Genomic DNA, 21,986 nt, shown 5'->3' on the forward strand with positions numbered 1-21,986 from the left:
GTTTGGATCGAAGGGTGGGGTTGTACTCTTCAAAGTGAGACCTTAGAACTTATGTATCAAGGTGTGCGGCTGCATTTATGTTATAGGTGTCTATGGGCTCCGGTAACCACTTAACACCAGGTGGACCCTGGGTTCGTCCAACCATTAAAGCAATGAAAGAAAAAAAAAATCATAATAATTTAGTAATAAAGTTAATATCTATAATATTTGACAACTTTGTATTCGCAGAGTCCTCGTACTCCTTCAGAAGTACCGAGCAGCGCTCTCCCCAGCTCAGTGGACGTTCCAGTTAATATCTCCGCCTACAACCACGTCGGCTCGCCGCAGCTGAGCGACGACGAACCCATGGTAAACTATTTTCACACTACGTCTTTATACCTGTTGAGTTTGTATAATCTAATTATCGGTATATCGGTGTGTCATTGCGACTTTTTGGCGGGAACGCGAGGAATGAAGTTGTGGGATTTGTTTTATTTTGTCTATTTAGTGTTTTTTCAGGTTTAAATGTGTAATAACGATGGTTTATTAATTGTTTAGGATCTGCGACAGTGCACAAATGTGGGAAAATCAAACAAAGCCGCTGAATGTAACTTCTCGGGATCCTCCAAAAATTCCACTGAAAAAGTCTGGGATTATATTTCATACCATTTCATTTCACTTCATATTATCATTTTTCATAAAAACAAGAATATAAATTAAAATAAGACTTGACCTAAAGGTCTTAGTTACCAGGTCATAAAATCCCTTAAAAATAATAAACGAGAACTTCACAACATTTTCCATATCGAAGGTTGATTTGGTTTGCCATGTACGTCTAACTTCAATCCTTTTTTTATTGGTAATACAGAAACGAGTTTTGAGACGTTTAAGCTTAAAACAATTTGGGTGAGAAATTACGACTATGGAAGAAGTACTATAGTAATTAGAGGTCGCATATTTTAAGATTACAATATGTAGATTAAATTATTTATTTTTACAAATTTTCTAAAAGCGAAGACAGGGTTCAATGTAAGTGATTTCTAGCAGAATAAGAAACAAATCGTCATCGAAATACTATTTTACCTGTGGTTTTTGCTGAATACATGACCTTCGCGCTAAATTCCGTGGCCAAGATGTTATTGTAACTAAAACGATGAATGTATGCTTAACTCAGAAAATTAATCTTGTTTTTCGTTTATCCCATAGTAATATAATTCTAATCGTTCCGGCTATTTGTACATTTTCGGTACACTATCACCCGTATCTTTAGTCGTTTACACGAGCTTAACTCGACTCGACTCAACCTCCAACGCGCGTTTTGGTATGATTAGTCGTAAAAATAAACTCCACTCAAACGTTCTTGGAAAAATTTCCTAACCGGAGTGAAGTAAGCGGACTGTCAAGTCAAGGTACGTCGCGACGTACCTTGAACGTTCCTCAAGGCTGGTTTTCTATCAATGTCCAAATAGTATGTGGACCGCAAATGGAAATATATGATATTGTTGTGCAATGGCCTGGATCTGTGCATGATTCCCGCATATTTTGATAATTTAATTTCCTTATTACCTCACTCGAGGACAGTTGATTGTAATGGTCGACTAAAAATACCAAACTCGAGTAAGTTTGAAGGGTATTCTCAAGCATCATCGGATGAGTTAAGAGTGGAGGACTATTTTACGAAACGTCTAAAGATACGGGCATATGTCTTCGATGATCGAAATTATTTTTATTAACTACACTAGGGTGTATAAAAGCCTAAGGCGATGATCACGCAATGCATCAAGGCATCATCTCTCGAAATTGTAATTTTAGCCAAAATTGTAATATGAAGTGTTCATTAAAATCGAAATACATATATACGACAAGTATATAGTACATATATAAATCACTTAATTTTTTTGTATCGTACAGATAACTCAAATGTGTACCGAAACTCCCGCCTCGTCTCAAAACCTTGAGATAGATCTCAAATGCGGTGAGAAGGTCACGGATTCTGATTCCGAGGGCATCGATACGAGGGACTACCTACCTTCGCATCACGATCACACGAGAAGACCTAAACCCATTAAAGCTAGGTAAGTACTGCTAGCATCTTGTAATGTTTGAAGTAATCACTATAGATCAAGATGTCCAATTAACTTGAAAATTTTCACGCTAATCAAGGACCAATGTCAATAAAGAATTTTTAACTTTGGTTTGATATCCTGATCAGGATCACTATGCTTTAAAGCAATGAAGTTGTTTTTCTATTTATGGGTGAACAATCTCTAAAGGTAAAGTGGTAAAGGTAATATTGATAGTAATGGTAGTAGTGGTAAAGGCGGATATGGAGGACAGTAACTACACCCAGAAGGATATCGAAAACCGGGTAAACTGCAAGAGTTTAAGTAGGAAAGCGAACCTTGGCATTAGACCGGGAAAACGTTAAGAAGAAAAAGAAGCGGAAGAATCTCAAGGTCCCCTTGTTGGAGCCTATATACAAAAGAACGTGATTTCCGCCACCCATCTTGGGACATTAGATTAGACTGTCTGACTACGAAACGGAACGAATTGCTGCTTGGAAGACAAATAAGTAGGAAGGTCGTACCTACTCGTGAGGGCTTACAATACGCCTAACCACCGATAAAAATAAGTTAAATAGGAATTTTGTGCTAAAATATTGGATGTTTTTACTGGTGGTAGGACCTCTTGTGAGTCCGCACGGGTGGGTACCACCACCCTGCCTATTTCTGCCGTGAAGCAGTAACGCGTTTCGGTTTGAAGGGTGGGGCAGCCGTTGTAACTATACTTGAGACCTTAGAACTTGTATCTCAAGGTGGGTGGCGCATTTACGTTGTGAATGTCTATGGGCTCCAGTAACCACTTAACACCAAGTGGGCTGTGAGCTCGTCCACTCATCTAGCAATAAAAAAAAATGCAGTAACAGATGCGTGTGCTTTTCTGAGATGTACTTATTGTTTTAGAGCCGGGTCATCCGACAATTTATTGGGCGGCATCACGGCTTCCAGTCCCGGGGGATCTAAAGTATTCCAACCCACCGGTGGAGCCTTCAAGTCTACACATGCGGATCCGGGTAAGATCGATATCAGTACGTTGTATTCGTTTTGCAAAATATGCGTTCGTACGTGGGATTTACATTTCCTAACTATAGTTCTTTGATTATTTTGTATTATAGTATTACAGTATTTATTGCTAATGGAAACCATATGCACTAGAACATTATCCAAACTGCAAATCGGCACGCTAAAACAACGGCATTTACTTCATTCATTTGCTGGCTTGTTGTTTTTTGGATCACTACTGTAAATGTTGTTACCAATTGTGACTTCAGTAATAAAGAACTAATACACAGTAATGAAAACACCGTTTATTCCGTAAGATGGTACATGTGTTTACATAAAGACCGGCGCCGGGCAACTGGTGCAGTGTAATGCAATAACTGCATGCGCAAGCTCTTACGTGTCCCTACATTGTTTTTTCTTTATCGCGTATGCCATTAGTTGCGTCATGATAATCGCCTTATCGTTGCCGCCGCTGAATCCTGATCACGCAGGAGCAAGTCACTGTCGTCGCCCTAGACACATCCTTACGGATCCATCAGATCCAATAACTCTTGCATTAGATGCCTTCAGCTCTAACACTAGGAGCAGGCTAAGGGACCCCGGCAACCGTACTCGTCGAAGTCGGCAAAGAGGTCGACGTGCAACCTAACCCATGCATCAGCCCGTGCAGTTTCTCGCCGGATCTTCTCAGCGGGTCGCGATTCCGATCCGGTAGTAGATTCATTCGCGAAGCAGCTGCTCTTGAGCTGTTAGGTCTCCTTCGGAGGCGCTCGGGCAGCTGTTAGCAAATCCCACCCCTCCTGACTGAGCCTTTGCTCGCCCACCTGTCCTAGTGAAACTGGAAAGGGCTCCGGGCCAACAGTAATCCTTCATTAAAAAATGCCATTAGTGGACAGGAACTTTAGGTTCTTATTATTACAACTTGATTCTTATTTGGACAGGCGAAAGTCACCGCCAGTGGACAGCGTTCAGCACAGTGAACAAGACATCTATGCCCAACCAAGTACCTAGCTCTCCTCACGTACCGCAGCCGCCACAGAGCCAGCCAACCGCCAGCAGCACCCAGAGCCTCGCCACCAGCGTTCAAGGGATAACACTAAACACGCCCAATCTATCGACGCAAGCGGCTCTCGATAACGCCATAGCGTCGATAATGAACTCCCCAACCGCCACTAGTGGTGTGCAAGTTATATCGAGCGGCATATCGATGCCGAATCAATCGACTCAACAAACTTCGACAACATCAGCTCTGAGTAACGCTCTATTGAGGAGTGTCACATTTGTAAAGAAGACGATCGCTGATAATCCTCTGTGTGAGTTTCCTTATGTTTTAGTGATTGTAAATATTTAAACTAAAGAACGATATTTCGATTTTCATACCTGCAAATTTCATTAATGTTCAAGAAATATATACTAAAAATTACTTGTTCATTTGAATATGTACACTTAAATAAATATCACATTAAAATTTCTAAAGATAGAACTTCGGAACGATTTAATTGTAATCCTTTAGATTTTCTTTTAATTGTCAAAAATGTTAAATAAATGAAGTGAAAAGGTTAATCAGTAATCGGTATTAAGAGAAAGTTAAAGTTTTCGATAAACTTTGAGATTGTATGGTGTAGTAATAATTAGGTATGTGTAAGCGTGAAACTAAAAGTGTCCTTTACCATAAATGTGTTCAACCCAAGTGCCAATTGACATTACATTACATGGTTAAAAACATTACCCCGTACCTCTTAAAAAATATCCATAAAACGTTAATGGAATGTTCAATCGAAATATAATGATAATTGTTTTATAGGTCCACTAACGTTGTCGGTGGACGCATCGGGCAACTTGCTGCTGAAGCCGAGCGAGGCCAGCGACGGCGCGCACACCGAGATGCATCAACAGCCTCTGCACTACGTTCACTTGCAGAGACTGTATCTACCGCACTTCAACACGGGTATGCTTAAATACGTTTGTACTGGTGGTAGGACCTCTTGTGAGGATATATAATATTTTTTTTTTCTCTTAGCATTGATCAATACTCGTATAGGTACTCGTAGAAAGATAACAGTCGTCGTGGCCTAAAGGATAAGATGGCCGGTGCATTCGTATCTTGCGATGCAACAGGTGTTCGAATCCCGCAGGCGGGTACCAATTTTTCGAATGACATACGTTTTTTTTTTTTTTGTTGCTTATATGGGTGGACGAGCTCACAGCCCACCTGGTGTTAAGTGGTTACTGGAGCCCATAGACATCCACAACGTAAATGCGCCACCCACCTTGAGATATAACTTCTAAGGTCTCAAGTATAGTTACAACGGCTGCCCCGCCCTTCAAACCGAAACGCATTACTGCTTCACAGCAGAAATAGGCGGGGCGGTGGTACCCACCCGCGCGGACTCACAAGAGGTCCTACCACCAGTAATTACGCAAATTATAATTTTGCGGGTTTGATTTTTATTACACGATGCTATTCCTTCACTTACTTGGAAGTCAATCGTGAAGATTTGTTGAATACCTATTTCATTAGAAAAATTGGTACCCGCCTGAGATTCGAACACCGGTGCATCGCTCAACACGAATGCACCGGACGTCTTATCCGTTAGACCACGACGACTTAACAAATGTTCACGATTGACTTCCATGGTAAAGGAATAACATCGTGTAATAAAAATCAAAACCCGCAAAATTATAATTTGCGTAATTACTGGTGGCAGGACGTCTTGCGAGTCCGCGCGGGTAGGTACCACCATCCCGCCTATTTCTGCCGTGAAGCAGTAATGCGTTTCGGTTTGAAGGGCGGGGCGGCCGTTGTAACTATACTTGAGACTTTAGGACTTATATTTCAAGGTGGGTGACGCATTTACGTTGTAGATGCACTTAACACCAGGTGGGCTGTAAATTCGTCCACCCATCTAAGCAAAAAAAAACGTTTGGAGATGATCAGAAAGCTCACTCACTGCTCACCTCGTATTAATAGGACTACCACCGTCCATCTTGGTACATGAAGACGAACATCTTTAATAGATTGTATATCATTGGCCTACCTTTCAAACTGGAACGCTTAACTACCTCGTGTACGAGACAGGGAGGTTGATGGTATAAAGCATCATTTTGTCACGTTTTATGTTTGCCTCTCTTTTTAAGAACATTTGAATATCAAACTTCATTTGTATTTCATTATTTAATTGTATAATTATATATTTAAAAAATAAAAAAAATATGAGTCTTATAAAAGGATATGTGGTCCTAAAGTAGATACAAGCAGCCCCGCAACTCAGACAAATCAACAGCAACAACAGCAACAGCAGCATCAACAGCAACATCAACAACAGCATCAACAACAGCATCAGCAACTGCACCAGCAGCAACAGCATCAACAACAACAGCAACATATTCAACAACAACAGTATCAGCAACAACAACAACAACATCAGCAGCAACAACACCAACAACAGACGCAACTGCAGCATCAATTGAACATGCAAAATGGTCCAACCGTGATCGTCTCTCAGAGCAACAGTCATCCCTTACCCAAACCCATATCGTGAGTAATATTGAAAGATTTATATAAGGTGACTAGCTGTACCCCTCCGCTTCGCTGGGCATTTAAAATTAACATTATTATTTCTCACCCCCACAAAGATTCTCATCATTAACGCCCCCGCAACTGGTGTAGGGAGTCCAACACTCATATAAATATTAGCCTATCCATTAAGTACATGTATTTTCTACATGGATACCAAGTTTCAAGTCAATCGGATGCATGGTTCAGTAGTTATAACGGAACATCCGTAAAAACCATTGTAGATATATAAATATACATATTAGTATTGATTGACAGCATTCTATTTGTATTGCTTATTGGCTGCGGTAACAATTTTTTTTATTGATTAGTAGTCTGTGTGTAAGTCTCAGTTTTATGGTAACCTTTTTGGACAGCCGCACCCTTTAAACCACAAGGCATTACTGCTTCACAGCAGAAATAGGTAGGGTGGTGGTACCTTCCTATATCATAGGAACACACTATTTGACATTAATGTAACTATATTTGCATGCTGTTACTGGTGGTAGGACCTTACTGGTGGTAGGACCTTACTGGTGGTAGGACCTCTTGTGAGTCTGCATGGGTAGTTACCACCACTCTACCTATTTCTGCTGTGAAGCAGTAATGCGTTTCGGTTTGAAGGGCGGGGCAGCCGTTGTAACTATACTTGAGACCTTAACCGTAACCACTAACACCAGGTGGGCTGTGAGCTCGTACACCCCATCTAAGCAATAAAATAAAATAAAAATACGTTACTTGACCCAAGTAATGGTAAGAGATCTCGTGGAAGAATCCATACGCTGGACTGATCAGGTGAAAAACCTTACTGAAAACCCACTTAACGAGTGCGCGCGCCAAGCCTTAGTTCGCAAATTATGGAAAACATCTGTCAAGGCTTTAATAAACAAGAATTCCACATGATCACGACTGCTCTGCCAAGAGCAACCGACTATGATGATGATGACCCAAAAAAATGGAATAGTTCTTTTTAGCACAATCTGTGCATGGACATTGAAGGATTTGTCGATATTAATTTACATGCTCAATTTATCATTATTATTTTTGCATATGTTTGAACTCTCAGTCCACCTAGTATCAAGTGAATCCCAGGACCAACAGACGTCACAATTTGGATACCATGATGTCTGTCTCGCTTATCCTGAATTAACACTGTCCTTATCTACAAGTTGGAACGTATGAGTTCGTCCACCCATCTAAGCAATAAAAAAAATGGCATATATGCATTGTCAATAATCTATTTTGTTCTAGTGAGTGGGGGGAAGTGGAGGAGACCCGCCCTTTCCCGCTGGCGCCCACGCCTGCGCAGCTTGGACGGGCGCCTTTGCAAAAGAGACTCAGTCGGGGTTAGTATACAATAAATATATTTAACCACATTTTACCACGTTCACCCGATCTACTTAGCATAAAACGCTATTGAAAAACTGATTTAGTAGATAGGTAACTTACCACTATTCCAACATTCACTATTATTCAAATTGCATTGACCTATCGAGATTTGCAGCAATTGTGTACGAATTTTGATAACTATAATTAGAATGATAACTATATTCTTAATAAATAGGAGAAGATAATGTGCGTTTATTAGATTTCGATTAATTAAATAAAAGCAATTTAAATAAGTAAATCTCGCGGCGCATCATTAATGCCGGACTTTTTGGCGGGAACGCCAGGAGTGTAGTTGTGTGATTTGTTTTATTTTGTCTATTTAGTGATTCTTCAGGTTTAAATGTGTAATAACGGTGGTTTATTGATTGTTTAGTATCTGTGAAAGTGCACAAATGTGGTAAAATCAAACAAAGCCGCTGAACGAAATTTCTGGGGATCCTCCAAAAAGTGAACTGAAAAAGTCTCAGTAAATGACCACCATTTTACTGAGATTATATATGATTCCATATCATCTCATTTCATTTCGTCTCATTTGATTAATGTCTCAAATTAATCAGTATCATTTCATTTCTTTCCATATTATAATTTCTCATAAAAATAAGAATATAAATTGAAATAAGACACGACTTAAAGGTCTTAGTTACCAGGTCATAAAATTCCTAAAAAAAAATCAATGTAATATGATGTTCTGCACAGGCACCTCGACGAGCTCATCGAACTCCAACGAGCAGACTGCTCCGCCCCCGGACAGCAGCAACGCGTCGCATCAGCTGAATCAGAACATGAACGAGCCGTCGCCCTCGCCGCAGCCGCCCCCCTCCGCCGACAACCTGCCTAGTCCCTCGCACAAGAAGAGCCTCTTCAAGAAAGGCAACGAAGATGGACGTGACAAGTACGCATACTTACCTGTTCAATTGATCTGCGTTCCACTTCGATAAAGCGGCACGACACGAGAACCCTCTCATCGTGACCGCCGGTAACTACATTCCCGATGCTGCGGACAGAATGGAAAACAGTCGACGTCGCCCCAAACACCCCATTTCGGATCCTCTCGATCCACTAACGGTGCTTTTAGGTACCTCAAGCACCCGTCACCGTTCTCGTCGAACCCGTCGCTTGCGACGAAGGGCTCGACGAGTAAATTAACCCACAGACACAGCCCACTGAGTTTCTCGCCGGATCTTCTCGGTGGGTCGCGTTTCCAATCCGGTGGTAGATTCTGCGAAGCACGGCTCTTGCTAGGGTTCGTGTTAGCAACGTCGTCAGGTTTGAGCCCCGTGAGCTCACCTACTAGTTAATTAAGGTTACGCTGAAATAGCCTCTCAAGGCTCTCAGCTAAAAAAAAAAAAAGATGTGCGTTACGGCTCAATTTCGAGTTTTTATTGTCATCTTAATAATATTATTTTCTACGTTTCGACTACTCCACGGTTTTCGTGTTCGCCGACGACCACGTGCCAGTCATCAGTCAGATTAAATAGTGAAAGTGGTGTCAGTTACGTTTAAGACTCGCGAAAACCGAAGAAATTACTTCATTACTGATTCTGGAGATAGTCTTTACTATCTACTAACTACGACTAACAAACGCTAAATATCGATTTGTGTTCGAGAAGTAAAACTAGTCTTTGTACGTATGTCAATAAAGGCAGTATTCGATTGCTAATTTGATAGTAGTGGAGTATCAACTCCTGCAATGGCGCTGCGCTTGGGGCACCATGGTGCTTTAGGAAATGGAACTCTATACCAAGGCAAAAAGTTCGAAATTTCGCTACGAAGTATGGAGCTATGTAAAGTCACCGTCTAGACCAGGATCTAAATGTCACGTAATACGTAAAATAACTGTAACGACTTTTTGGAATGGTCCAATTCATTTCGCTAGAATTGCATTGATTATTGTAGTTTAAGATATTGTGTTGATAAAAGCGTTTGTTTGATTCGTTCAGAGTGCTGGAAACGGTGAATTTCGAGCAGAAATTCAGCACGCTGCCGCAATTCAAGCCGGAGGCGTGCAGCCCTAGCGCGATGGTCGTGCCGCGGAGTCCGCAGCTCTATCTCAGGAAGAAGAAGCTTGGTATAGGTAAGTGAGGTATAGAGTACTCGCCTGCGATTCTCGAAAGCCAAATATTTTACTGGCTTTCAAACGGTTTCGTTTTTAAAAGAAACACTCTTGTTAGCTAAAAACAAAGATTTCTCGCTAAAATGTCTCTTAAATACTGTATAGAAACTTCTAAACATTTTTCTTTAACAAATAAATTTTTTATTTTTTTATTGCTTAAATGGTTGGACGAACTCACAACCCACTTGGTGTTAAGTGGTTACTGGAGTCCATAGACATCTACAACGTAAATGCGCCACCCACCTTGAGATATAAGTTCTACTAAGATCTCAGTATAGTCACAACGGCTGCCCCACCCTTCAAACCGAAACGCGTTACTGCTTCACGGCAGAAATAGGCGGGGTGATGGTATCTACCCGTGCGGACTCACAAGAGGTCCTACCCCCAGTATCTAAATTTTAGATAAATTTCAGACGACGAAGGCAATACGATCGTGACGCCTCAAATAGAATCGGAAGTGCTGAACGGGAACGGCATCCCGACCCCGCACACCTCCACCAACAAGCTGGTCGGGAACACGTTTTTCGGACCGGACTTTAATCTAGAGACGTTTCGAGGTATGTTAAAAAAATTAAAACTTTTTACATGTATCTTTCTGATATAGAAGCTTTTATAAACTATATTTTTATTAAATATCCTTAATGACCTGATGTTGATTGTAAAAGGGGATACATGTATAATTCAGAAATAATTAGTACCATAATTGGGGACATACACAAGTTATTTTTCCATATTAATCAGTCGATACTCTCCAATTTGACTCAAACTCAATCATTCTGATCGTTAACAGCACGGCTTTAAAAATTGGATTCAAATATGTGTGAAAATATTTTGATTTAAGAGAGCAATATACTTACTACAAGTTTATAAACATAAATCACCAAGAATATATTTTTAGAATGATTTCATGTAAACCTAGCCTTGCTTAGGTCCATCTAATCTCATGATCCAATTAGGTTTTGGCTCTGCAACTACGTTTTAGCCACGGCTAGAGGTTTCCCGTAGAGCAGCGGTCGAGGAAGTTTTTTAATTATTATCCTAAATTATTTTTGTGTAAGTTGATATTACCACATGGCGAAGAACAAAAAAAAAACCATATCACTTCTTTTTAGTATCTTTCATATTATAGCCCCCATGATAATTTTGTAAAGAAAACAATAACAAAAAATTTAACGATTCTAAAGAAGTTTCATTTCAATATATACTTTTTACTCACAAAAGTTTCATTTTTACCCCCCAAAATTTCATTTTACCCCATTTGGGGTAATGTACCCTGGTTCCCCGATCGCTGCCGTAGAGTGACGTTTGCGTGTGTACAGTGTCGGAGAGCGCGGAGGAGATGTCGCCGCGCACGCCGGTGTCGGGCCCGCGCGGCGAGGCCGGCCACCGCAAGGTGTTGGAGCAGCGCCGCCACCTCGTGCTCAAGCTGTTCAAGGACCACGGCATGTTCCCGACCACACAGGCCACGACTAATTTTCAGGTGAGGCACTTTTTTATTTTTTATTGCTTAGTTGGGTAGACGAGCTCACGGCCCCCTGGTGTTAAGTTTTTCCTTATTAGGAAAGGCAAGGGGATCTAAGCCCATACAGCATTGTCTGTTCTATATAATTTCAAATATACAGCAATTTATATTACAGACACTTATTACAAATAACTTACAGGTATTAAAGACAAATTACAAATACATATTATAAACAATGTTTACAATAAAATATTTTTTGTTGCAAAACAGTTCGCCCATAGATATCTACAAAGTAAATGCTGCCACCCACCTTGAGATATAAGTTCTAAGATGTCAGTATAGTTACAACGGCTGCCCCACCCTTCAAACCGAAACGCATTACTGCTTCACGGCAGAAATAGGCAGGGTGTTGGTACCTATCCGTGTGGACTCACAAGAGGTCCTACCAACAGTACTAAAATAGTAATTCCAATCCATAAGTTCAATTCGTACTTATCAGTTTCAATTATCACATAGGCAACTCACATGGACATATTCCCAACAAAAACATCCCTGCAATTGAAGATACGCGAAGTTCGACAAAAGCTGATGGCGCAGTCGAACAACTTGACACCGCATTCGGAGGTCAACACACCGACGAGTAAGTTTCCAGAAAATATTACTATCCTAAAGCATAGCTGTTTAGCACTTAAAAATGATCATTGAAAAAAGTTTTATATCTATAATTAGCGACCCGCCCTCGCTTCGCTTCGGAAACTGTAGTTTATTATTGATTTCTCCACTATTTAATTGATGTTATTATTCATATAAACCTTCCTCTTCAATCACTCTATCTATTAAAAAAAACTGCATCAAAATCCGTTGCGTAGTTTTAAAGATTTAAGCATACATAGGGATATAGGGACAGAGAAAGCGACTTTGTTTTATACTAACTATCTAGTGGTAAAGGTAGTAATTATTTAGTACACGCACTATTGACTAAGGGAACATTGCTTTGAGACAATTCTTGAAATTAATATTGTGAAAATGAATAAAAAATGCTTAACAATAAAAATAAAATTTTTTTGTAAATTAAGGCATAAATAACATGATATAATAACAACAAAAATAAATAATATGATTCAGGTGTGATTACAATTTTGTTCAAAGATCTCTCATTTTTGAGTAATATAAAGAAATACAAAAAACTTGTCCTCTAAGACAGGCCCCGGCGAGATTCGAACTCGCGATCTCCTGTTTACTAGACAGGCGCTTTAACCAACTAAGCCACGGCGCCACGTCTGCCCGATTCGAAATTTTATATATATTTCTTAGGGTTTGCGATAAAATACAATATCTGACAATATTATGAAGGTATGTAATAGAATATAATTTATTATATCGACTTCATTTTCGATTTTATGATTCATATACCTATATAATATTGCAAATAAAACACAAATGCAACAGTAAAACTCCTAATTGATTTTAAATGTTTGTAATGGTTTACAAACATAGCTATAAATAAATACTAGATACAGTATACTAGTTATGTACTGTTATTTTTAATGATTTGTACACTTCACAATTAATTTCAGGTACATCGTCACAGTTGTTTTTGTTATAAGATTGATATTAGATTTAAATCCCCTTTAATGGGATACAAATTTTTCACTTTCAAGTTTTTAAACGTGATTCATTTAACTTTCTTTACCTGGTGACCTAGCACTGAACCACTGACTTTTGTAACACAGGTTTTCCTAGCATAAAAGTCAGGGAATTTTGTTATTGTATACCTAATAAAAAAGCCATGTATATTAATATATTAGTGTTAAGAATTCTTGTACGTGTTTGCATTTTAAGAGGCTTGAATAAATATTAGTATTATTAAAAAAAAAAAATTGACAAAATAAAACAATTCAATTCATTTGTGTACAACGCGTTATATGGGGTCATGCGGGCGCTTTATACGAGAATACTCCCACATTAGAAGTTACATAGCATAGCAAGTCAATCCCCACCATAGGACGGACACTATAGTATTTGTTCCGGGTTGTTGGAACAAGTTACTGGGAAGTCGTTGGGAAAGTTGAGCTCTTTGTTACGGAATATACGTCACTGAGTCGTCGTGGCCTAAAGGATAAGACGTCCGGTGCATTCGTATCTAGCGATGCACCGGTGTTCGAATCCCACAGGCGGGTAGTGACGTTAAAAGTGAGACCTTAAAACTCATATCTCAAGTTGGGTGGCGGCATTTGCGTTGTAGATTTTTATGGGCTCCGGGAACCACTTAACACCAGGTGTGCTGTGTGCTCGTCCACCCATCTATGCAATCAAATATATATATTTTTCTAAATACGAATTACTTCTGTTACAGATGTGAATTCGCCACTCGTGTCGGCTCCATTGCATTCCACGTCGACGGCCAGTTAGCGACGACGTTACACCATCTCCATTGTAGTGCAGGAGTGAGAGAAATGGTGACCACAATTTTAATAAAAAAAAAATAATTATAATAATTTCTTACTAAATTGTTTTCAAAACAATTCGTTGTTAGAGTAGATGTTCTGTAACGTGTAAAGAAATTGGTTGTGTATGAGGTTTTCGCACTTCGACATGAAACGTTCTAGTGAAAATATAATGCTAATGAATGCGTTCATGGTTCACACGCACATTTAAAATCATAAAATAATAAAAGAAAAAGGTTTTATTAGATTAAAACAACAAAAAAAAAATCATTAAAAAGTCTGTTTTCTTAGGATATTTTGTATGGTGCGAAAGGGTTTTCATAAATATAAATTCCATTGTTGCAATGTTGTGAATTTATTATTGTGTATCGCAGTGACAGCGAACTGTGTGCTTAGTGCGAGTTTTTTAACGTTCTCGATAGCGTAAAAGTTAGCTCATATTTGTATGGAATGGGATCGTTTGCCTACTTTTGCCGTTAGGGGCGCTGTTGCAACTGCATACAAAATTGGGCAAACTTTTACGCTATAGAGAACGTTAAAAAACACGCACTAATCACACAGTTGTTTTTGTTGTTGTATGTTTTCCGTGTTTCTGTCTACCTTGTTCTAAATTTGATAAGCAAGCGTGAAAGAGGACAGGTGTTAATATAAACATGGTGTGAAAGTTTTGTATCAAATTGGCATGATCATTTTGTATCGCACATCAAACAATACTAACTCACAGGATGGAAACATTAATCATTCGCTTACTGTTACGATAATAAAAAAAGAGACATTTTGAATTGTATCCTCTAATTGGCATGATAATTTTGTATCGCACACCAAACAATACTAACTCACAGGTCGATGGAAACTTTAATCATTCGCTTACTGTTACGATAATGAAAAAGAGACATTTTAAAATTCGAATGTAACAAATGATAATATCGATGTTTTTGTAATTATTATTTCGTTTGTAAATAATAAGCGTTTTCGGAATACATATTAATATGTAATTGTAGTGTTAATTATATTGAATTTTTGATTTTAGAACGAAACATTCTATTATGTTTATCGAAAGAGCCCTATATAAAGTTTGGTAAATTTTACCGATTGAGAAATTTAGCCGTGCAAACGTCTAGGAACGTTTTGCAATTTAATTTTGTAAGTTTGAATATGGAATGGAGCGTGATTCGTCCGCAATCTATCGAATTGTTTCGCGGAACCCGAAAGATTTGACGAACGATTTTTTTTTTTTGTTAAGAACATGCCGAGTACATCTTCATTTGGGCACGATCTCAGTACATTTTACATGTATAGTATTTTAAGCGTGAACGGTGATGTGTGAGTGTATAAATGAAATCGCACACATACGTAACCTGTGTCTCTCGTCACAGATTTGTTAGTTCCGTACGCCAAAGTAAATAAGTATTTCGTTTGAATATTCTCAAAACAGTTAATCTTTTAATAAATCGTATGTAGAGTATATACCTACATTTAAAATTTCTAGTTAAAGCCATATAAATCATTCAATATCAATCAATTTGGTTGGGTAACATGTCATATCTTACATACAAATAAAATACACTGTGTTTTAATCAAAACATATGAATATACAAATTATGGGTTAATTGGATAAGTGCAATTATAACAGTTGACTAAATGTCGAATCTGTTTGCTGTGGTGATTTTTATATGTAGTCAATAATTATTATTAAATCGATCCTGCATTTATATGACTATAGTATAATATAATCTTGTTATGAAGTAATGTTGCATAATGTTTGATACATGGCAACATTTGATTTATGAAAGTCACGGTTTTGAGTTTGCAACAGATCATGTTTTCCTAATAATCATAATCATTAATGGTTTTTGTTTTGTTTGCTCATATTAAAATCAACATTTGAATTAACCTGTTAATGACTTGCTTAATTAATTAATACAAAATTAGAGTCGAACCGTTATTTTTAACGAATAGAAATTGATCACACAAAATGGTGCGATGTGACAATATTGCATGTACGTTGTGTACATACATTACGACAAAGTAACGATATATGTATATTATATATAAATAAATATTGGTGCATTCATGTTATGTTATTGTTTAAGAATATTTTGTATCGTTTTCTATATTTATGTTGTGATGTTAGTCTTCCATGTGTTTGAATAGAATTTTTTTGTGTTTTTTTATCATTTATTAGATGCGCATATTTATTTAAATACTTTGAAAACACTTCGGAGTTTAACATGAAACTTTGCGAGGCATGTGTTTATCGTGCCGAGATTAATATTTAAATTTAGCTTAAAATGAATATAAAATGGATATAAATTTTAATTGCAAAAAACAAAGTTTAGTAGAAAGCATCATTAAAATGTATGAAAATTGAATTATCCATGAATTGTTTATATACAAACAGCTCAAATCATTAACGACACTAGATAAATGAAATACGTTATAATCTCATTGTAAATATTAGAAAAATAATTCTAATTAGTGCTAAGTATTCCCGGCTCTCAAAGTAATTAGGGATTTTCTTATAATTTAGGTAATGCTAATTCTTGTAGATAAATTGAGAGAAAAAAAGAGAGAAATATGTAGTTTATATACTCATGAAATTTTCGGCCAATAAAATATATGTGTATATATCAAAATTGTATTTTTTAAATGATCTCTTTGGGACGATAATTAATAGTTTGTACATAATTGCTTTAGGAGTCTGGAAATGAAAATGAATTTATTAAATAAATATAAGAGATATTTTCGCACTGTTATAATATTCCTCTGTAATCGCGTACATATTAGTAGTCATACCAAAACTCGGCATTGTTGATATTCTACAGAAGATCTGTGAATTTTTTTTTAATTTAATTTTTCTTTTTACAGTTTTTGGTATAATTCTAATACTACGCGTCAGTCAGTTGAGTCGCTTCTTTGTTTTCCTACGTTTTTTTTTTAAATCACATTATATAGTGCTGTTTTGTTACCAGTTAACCAATAGTAGAGATGCGTATTGTGGGATGTCGATTTCATTAGGATCGATATATTTTCTAATTATATTCATAATGATGCTTAATATTCCAATGCCTGTTTCCCTTTAGCTTTTGAGATACCGCTTTCATTTATACAGTATAAATGTTTATATATATATATATATATTTTTTAATAAATCGGTGATTTTATTTAATGCAATATATTTAGTCGCGATTTTACGGTTTTTATTTATATGCAATCTCTTCGTTTGTTTTCTTATAAGTACACAGTAAATTACTGTACTCAAATTATGTGGCAACATACTCTTCGAATTTGAATTGTTCAATTAGAGCTCGAGGACTACAACTTTAATTTGTAAACGACTTTTATAAGAAAACGACCAATGTTATTTTTATTTTTACTTCCATATAACATACAATCTGTTGCTTCCCATACATAACATAATAATAATAGTAATTGGAGAAATAGTTTCGCGATTTACTTTTACGGTTGTTTGTATTGAATGTTTCGATTTGTCAAAAGCTGTCTATCCGTCTTTTTAGTTTTCCCTTGTTGATATTTTGTAATAGCGAAACTGGTTGAGTTTGTGAGCGAAATGTCTATTGTTGTTCTAATAACAAATATGAAACGAATGTATGCAAGCTGCGTATTGCTAGTGCCTTATTGACTTTCGAATCTTAGCGTGTGACTATGGAGCAATAATATTGTATCATTTTATTTCGATAAGTGCTATTTCTGTATCTCCTAGGCTTTGTCAGTCAATAACCAGTGGATAATAAGCAGGTTTTTTTTTATTAGACTGAATTAATTTTGAAGCATGTAACAATTTAAAGTATATTTTAAGAAATGTTAGTAGTTATTTGAAAAGGGATATTTTAAATGAAGCATTTCATATTCGTTATTTATTTCTACACAAGGCATTAGTCTTAGTTGTTTAGTCGGAATGGCGTAAATGTAAATATCTTGTTTAGATGTTTTATTTAGGTTTAATAATTATCGATTTAATGTATATTAGATTGGAAAATAGTGAAAATTTATGATGTGAATGTTTTTGAACGAAAATTATATGAAGGACCAACAAATGGCACTGTTATTCTCACTGTCACTTGTATTACATCGAAGCGGAACACGAACGTACGCACGTTTTCAATTTATCAGCATTGTGGACAGTTTGTTCGAGCATATTGGATCATTGTACGAACTTATGTTAAAACATAAAAAAATCCTTAAAAACAATGGTGTTTTTTATTAATATCTTCTGTCCTCTCAAGCACATTGTAATGTATTATCCAAGGAATATTTATATATTAAAGATATTTCATTATTTTTTGCAAACAATACCAGTTTATTTACAATGTACCATTCTTTATTTACAACATATTTTAACTAAAATACACACTAAAAAGTCAGTCAGCTTTTATGAACAAATTTGGATTGTTTTCTTCTAACACTGACAGTCCTGATTGAAGAGCCATGTCATCACCAGGATCAGAGACAAGTAAGTATTTCAAAACCTCCATTCTTGCTAATGCATTAATACATCCAATGCAAAATTTACAACCTCTAATGTCAAGATATTCCAAGGATTGGCCTGACAATCCCGCTACTCTATCTAAGCACCAAACATCAACGTGTTTGTTATTTCTTAAAGATAACCATTTCAATAAATTGAGACCTTTTAGATTTTCTAGGCCTTCATAGCGAATGCCACCGTGATGGAAATTTGAGCAGTCAATAGCTTCAACATAATAACCCTCAGTATAATGATCTGGTAGTTTCAGAGATAGTATATCACCTTTCAACCAGTCGCTTGAATCTTTTAATCTGGAATTAAAAAGTTATTATTACATTTAGTTTGTTAACAATCAAAGTAACAAATAATAATAACAAGTAACAAATAGCCGGCATAAACTAATAATAAATCACACATTGTATAAAAAATGTGTGAAATAAAAGTAATGACAACAAGCATATTCCTCAGCCTCCTCAGTTTCATGTAAAGGTTAACGACAGAAAAACTAGAATGTTCATTTTATAATGGAATTGAGCCACTGAGAAAATGATTTATTTTAAACATTTTTTAAAATGCTCATTCCTAGTAGGGAAATTCCCCAGCAAGTATAGTATCTAGATTTTTTAAACATCATAATGTGACTACTGTACCAATTTTCATACCTCATCTTTATTACTTGAATTGTAAAATGAGCACTTTAGTTTTTAGAATAAAAAATATTTTAAGTTACTGAATTATATACCTGACAGCAGCATGTCTGTATGTGAAGAAATGTAATGCAGCCAAATTGAAACCCAAAGCAGCAACTCTTTCATGGAGATACTTCTGATTTTCCACTTCTTGAATGTTTCTCATGTGAGCCCACCATTCTCTGACTATTTTCAAATTTAAATTTGGTATTTGTGACATAGCGTATAAAACGTCTGGACTAGGATTTTTTTCTACAAAAATTGATAATTTGCTTCTCCATTCTCCTTGCCTCTCAATCCATGGTTTCCTCCAATCAGGATAGACTTGGCCGTGAATTATTCGGGGTTGTGGACCCTCTTCATTTTTTTGATAAATTGATTTATTGTCGCAGTACGATCTAATGATATGGATAGTAGACCGATACGAGCGTACTACTGACTTTATGATTAAAACCATGTTGTAGTTAAAAAGGTGTACGATATCTTACACAATCATATTTTTTCTAATAAACTTTTTTTAAATAACAATCATTTAAAACAACATTGCATACTCAATGCTTATTGGAGACCTAGAAATGTACGTCATAGGAAATACACTTAAAATATCTTTAATATGTCTTATGAAAGGCCTTTCTATAACTTTACTTTGTTTTCAGGTTATTTTTTTTTTACGGATTTTTACCATTTTACGTTTGACATATTTGAAAGGTGACAGTACTGACATTCGAAAATTTGATTGAACATAGCCCAAAGGTTAAAGCCATGAAGACTCGTTAGGTTCCTTTTTGTTTCTTGGTTATACCGGCTATGCTTTGAGGTTTCTCCTCCGTGTAGCACCTCTACGTAGCCGTATAATACATTTGTTTATAACCCAGGGATTTTTTTAGGAAGCTCAGTGTCACGCAGCGAGCTATGGAGAGGGCTATGCTTGGTATTTCTCTACGAGACCAAATCAGAAATGAGTAGATCCGTAGAAGAACCAAAGTTGCTGACATAGCCCGTAAGATTAGCACGCTGAAGTGGCAGCGGGCAGGCCACATAGCGTGAGGATCGGACCGCCGCTGGGGCAGGGGGATCCTCGAGTGGAGACCACATAAATGGCCAGTGCAGTGTGGGACGGCCACCTACGAGATGGACCGACGACCTGTAAGAATCGCTGGGTCACTTTGGATGCTGGTGGCAACGGACCGGCCGCACTGGAGATCACTTGGTGAGGCCTATGTTCAGCAGTGGACAGTGGACAGGCTGAGATCATTGTAACCCAAGTTTAAAAAAAAATACTTTAAGCTTTATCTCCAAAATTCCATTTAATCTGTGCCATGCAAGTAACAGAATTACCGAAAACTCTTTTTTTTCTCGTTGAATGTTTTTTAACCACTTGTCTAAAATTTTGCTGATAATGACGAATCAGTCAAAGCAACTTTTATAAATTTGATTAATTTTGAATTTTCATTAAAATAATTCATAGCAAAGGACTCATTTAACCAGCTTTTTAAATTGTTTTAGACATTTTTTTTTCTACCTATGCTGATAGCTTGAGAGGCTATTTCAGCTTCTCCTTGACGTGTAGGTGAGCTCACGGGCTCAACCTGAGAGAATTTGCTAACACCAGCCTTAGCAAGAGCAGTGCTTCGCAGAAAGTACGTCTGTATCGAAGCCGAGCCACTGAGAAGATCCGACCAGAAATTCGGTGGACTATGAGCCTCTGTAGGTAAAAAGAGCGCACCTCGTGAGCCCTAAGTGAGCGTTTTCATTAAATTTCATTTGAAGCAGAACCATATGGTTTCTATAATATAATCTTAATAATAATTAAAGAACTAAACTAATACTAATTCTATATAAATTAATACTAAATTTCTAAATAAATGTTAATTGTTATGTACATAATTATGTACCGCAGTTGTGTGTCAGGTGTGGTTATTTTCTACCTACCTATTGCTAGTAGCCCCGAAGGAATAGGATAGCTTCGTTGAACACGATCTAGATCTCAAGCAAGCCAAGCCAAGTAACGTAGGTATTTATTTACTCTTTGGTACATCCTTAGAAAACATACCCGAAGAAATCGTAGATTAAAATCGGTTGAATTCTCAAACTATAGTAATGTTTGTCTGTACTGAAATATACATAAAGAAAATCAATGCACTTGCATAAATAAAGTTTTAATCAAATCGAAACATGGGGGCGTCGGATTTGATTAAACACAATTTCCAAGTTTACGTGACAAGTCTCGTAATGAGATCGAACAATGTGCCATAAATTTCGGACCAAATGTTAAAATGTTATAAAAAAAAACCTAATCACAATTCTTGTCTATAGGACATGTCTTTTATTTTAATACTAGCATTATCCTGTAATTAGATTGATACTATTTAATAATGTAAGCTTTGCGTATTGGGTTTCCTTTCAATTATTATCAATGTCATCAAACAAAAATATAATTCAAGCAAACGGAGACGAAACTCAATTTAATTTAGTCGCAGCATACAAAATTAAACTATAAAATCTCAAACGCACTAATTTAATCCTGGCATAAAATAAAATTTTCACTCCGACCCTCAGTCGAGGTTAACTTTCTCTTAATTAAACACGAAAATTATTAATTTTGTCAGGTGGGTTAATGAACAAAAGTCGTAGCCGGCGCGATTGCGTGCTGCGAGTGTGGCTCCATTCTACCAATATCGTAGTTAATTCGATTGTGCCTGCGGTAATGCGACGCGGTACCCGCCTGGAGTAACAAGATCACCGGTAATGCAATTCCCTCTTCTCTCTTGTTTGGTGCAAGATTAGTCTCCGACCTGAT

The 21,986-nt window shown here is 37.0% G+C and overlaps 2 protein-coding genes and 1 non-coding gene across 8 annotated transcripts in view; 1 reads left to right on the top strand and 2 right to left on the bottom strand.

Moving 5' to 3' along the window:
- cic (Putative transcription factor capicua) overlaps positions 1–18,220 on the top strand; it is a 52,162-nt gene extending 33,942 nt beyond the window's left edge. For 4 of the 6 annotated variants that reach the window (XM_089728677.1, XM_028183154.2, XM_089728679.1 and 1 more), the window contains exons 18-30: positions 229–348; positions 1,891–2,054; positions 2,943–3,052; positions 3,983–4,354; positions 4,846–4,989; positions 6,288–6,579; positions 7,849–7,943; positions 8,683–8,878; positions 9,927–10,060; positions 10,513–10,656; positions 11,419–11,579; positions 12,078–12,201; positions 13,918–18,220. In XM_089728677.1, the coding sequence (XP_089584803.1) occupies positions 229–348; positions 1,891–2,054; positions 2,943–3,052; positions 3,983–4,354; positions 4,846–4,989; positions 6,288–6,579; positions 7,849–7,943; positions 8,683–8,878; positions 9,927–10,060; positions 10,513–10,656; positions 11,419–11,579; positions 12,078–12,201; positions 13,918–13,973 (2,112 nt within the window). In that variant the 3' untranslated portion in view covers positions 13,974–18,220. The remainder of the gene's footprint in view (positions 1–228; positions 349–1,890; positions 2,055–2,942; positions 3,053–3,982; positions 4,355–4,845; positions 4,990–6,287; positions 6,580–7,848; positions 7,944–8,682; positions 8,879–9,926; positions 10,061–10,512; positions 10,657–11,418; positions 11,580–12,077; positions 12,202–13,917) is intronic. The other 2 variants (XM_089728680.1, XM_089728682.1) reach the window with 1 other exon arrangement.
- Positions 12,764–12,837, bottom strand: TRNAT-AGU (transfer RNA threonine (anticodon AGU)). The gene has a single exon. It is a non-coding gene; the product is annotated as a tRNA-Thr (tRNA).
- On the bottom strand, positions 17,368–19,875 carry LOC114249512 (distal membrane arm assembly component 2). Its single transcript, XM_028183115.2, has 2 exons — positions 19,240–19,875; positions 17,368–18,808 (listed from the first exon to the last, which is right to left on the bottom strand). The coding sequence occupies exons 1-2, from the start codon at positions 19,641–19,643 to the stop codon at positions 18,391–18,393; spliced, it is 822 nt and encodes a 273-aa protein (XP_028038916.2). The 5' UTR covers positions 19,644–19,875; the 3' UTR covers positions 17,368–18,390.
- Positions 19,876–21,986: the final 2,111 nt, after the last annotated feature.

The sequence above is a fragment of the Bombyx mandarina genome, chromosome 07 (genome assembly GCF_030267445.1).
Source record: "Bombyx mandarina strain Sakado chromosome 07, ASM3026744v2".
NCBI lineage: Eukaryota > Metazoa > Arthropoda > Insecta > Lepidoptera > Bombycidae > Bombyx > Bombyx mandarina.

Bases quoted from the DNA above. Each gene is read 5' to 3' on its own strand.
- LOC114249512 (XM_028183115.2), bottom strand. From the start codon at position 19,643: ATGGTTTTAATCATAAAGTCAGTAGTACGCTCGTATCGGTCTACTATC. The intron at 18,809-19,239 runs GTATATAATTCA...TTTTAATTCCAG, and splicing joins TACAGACATGCTGCTGTCAG to ATTAAAAGATTCAAGCGACT.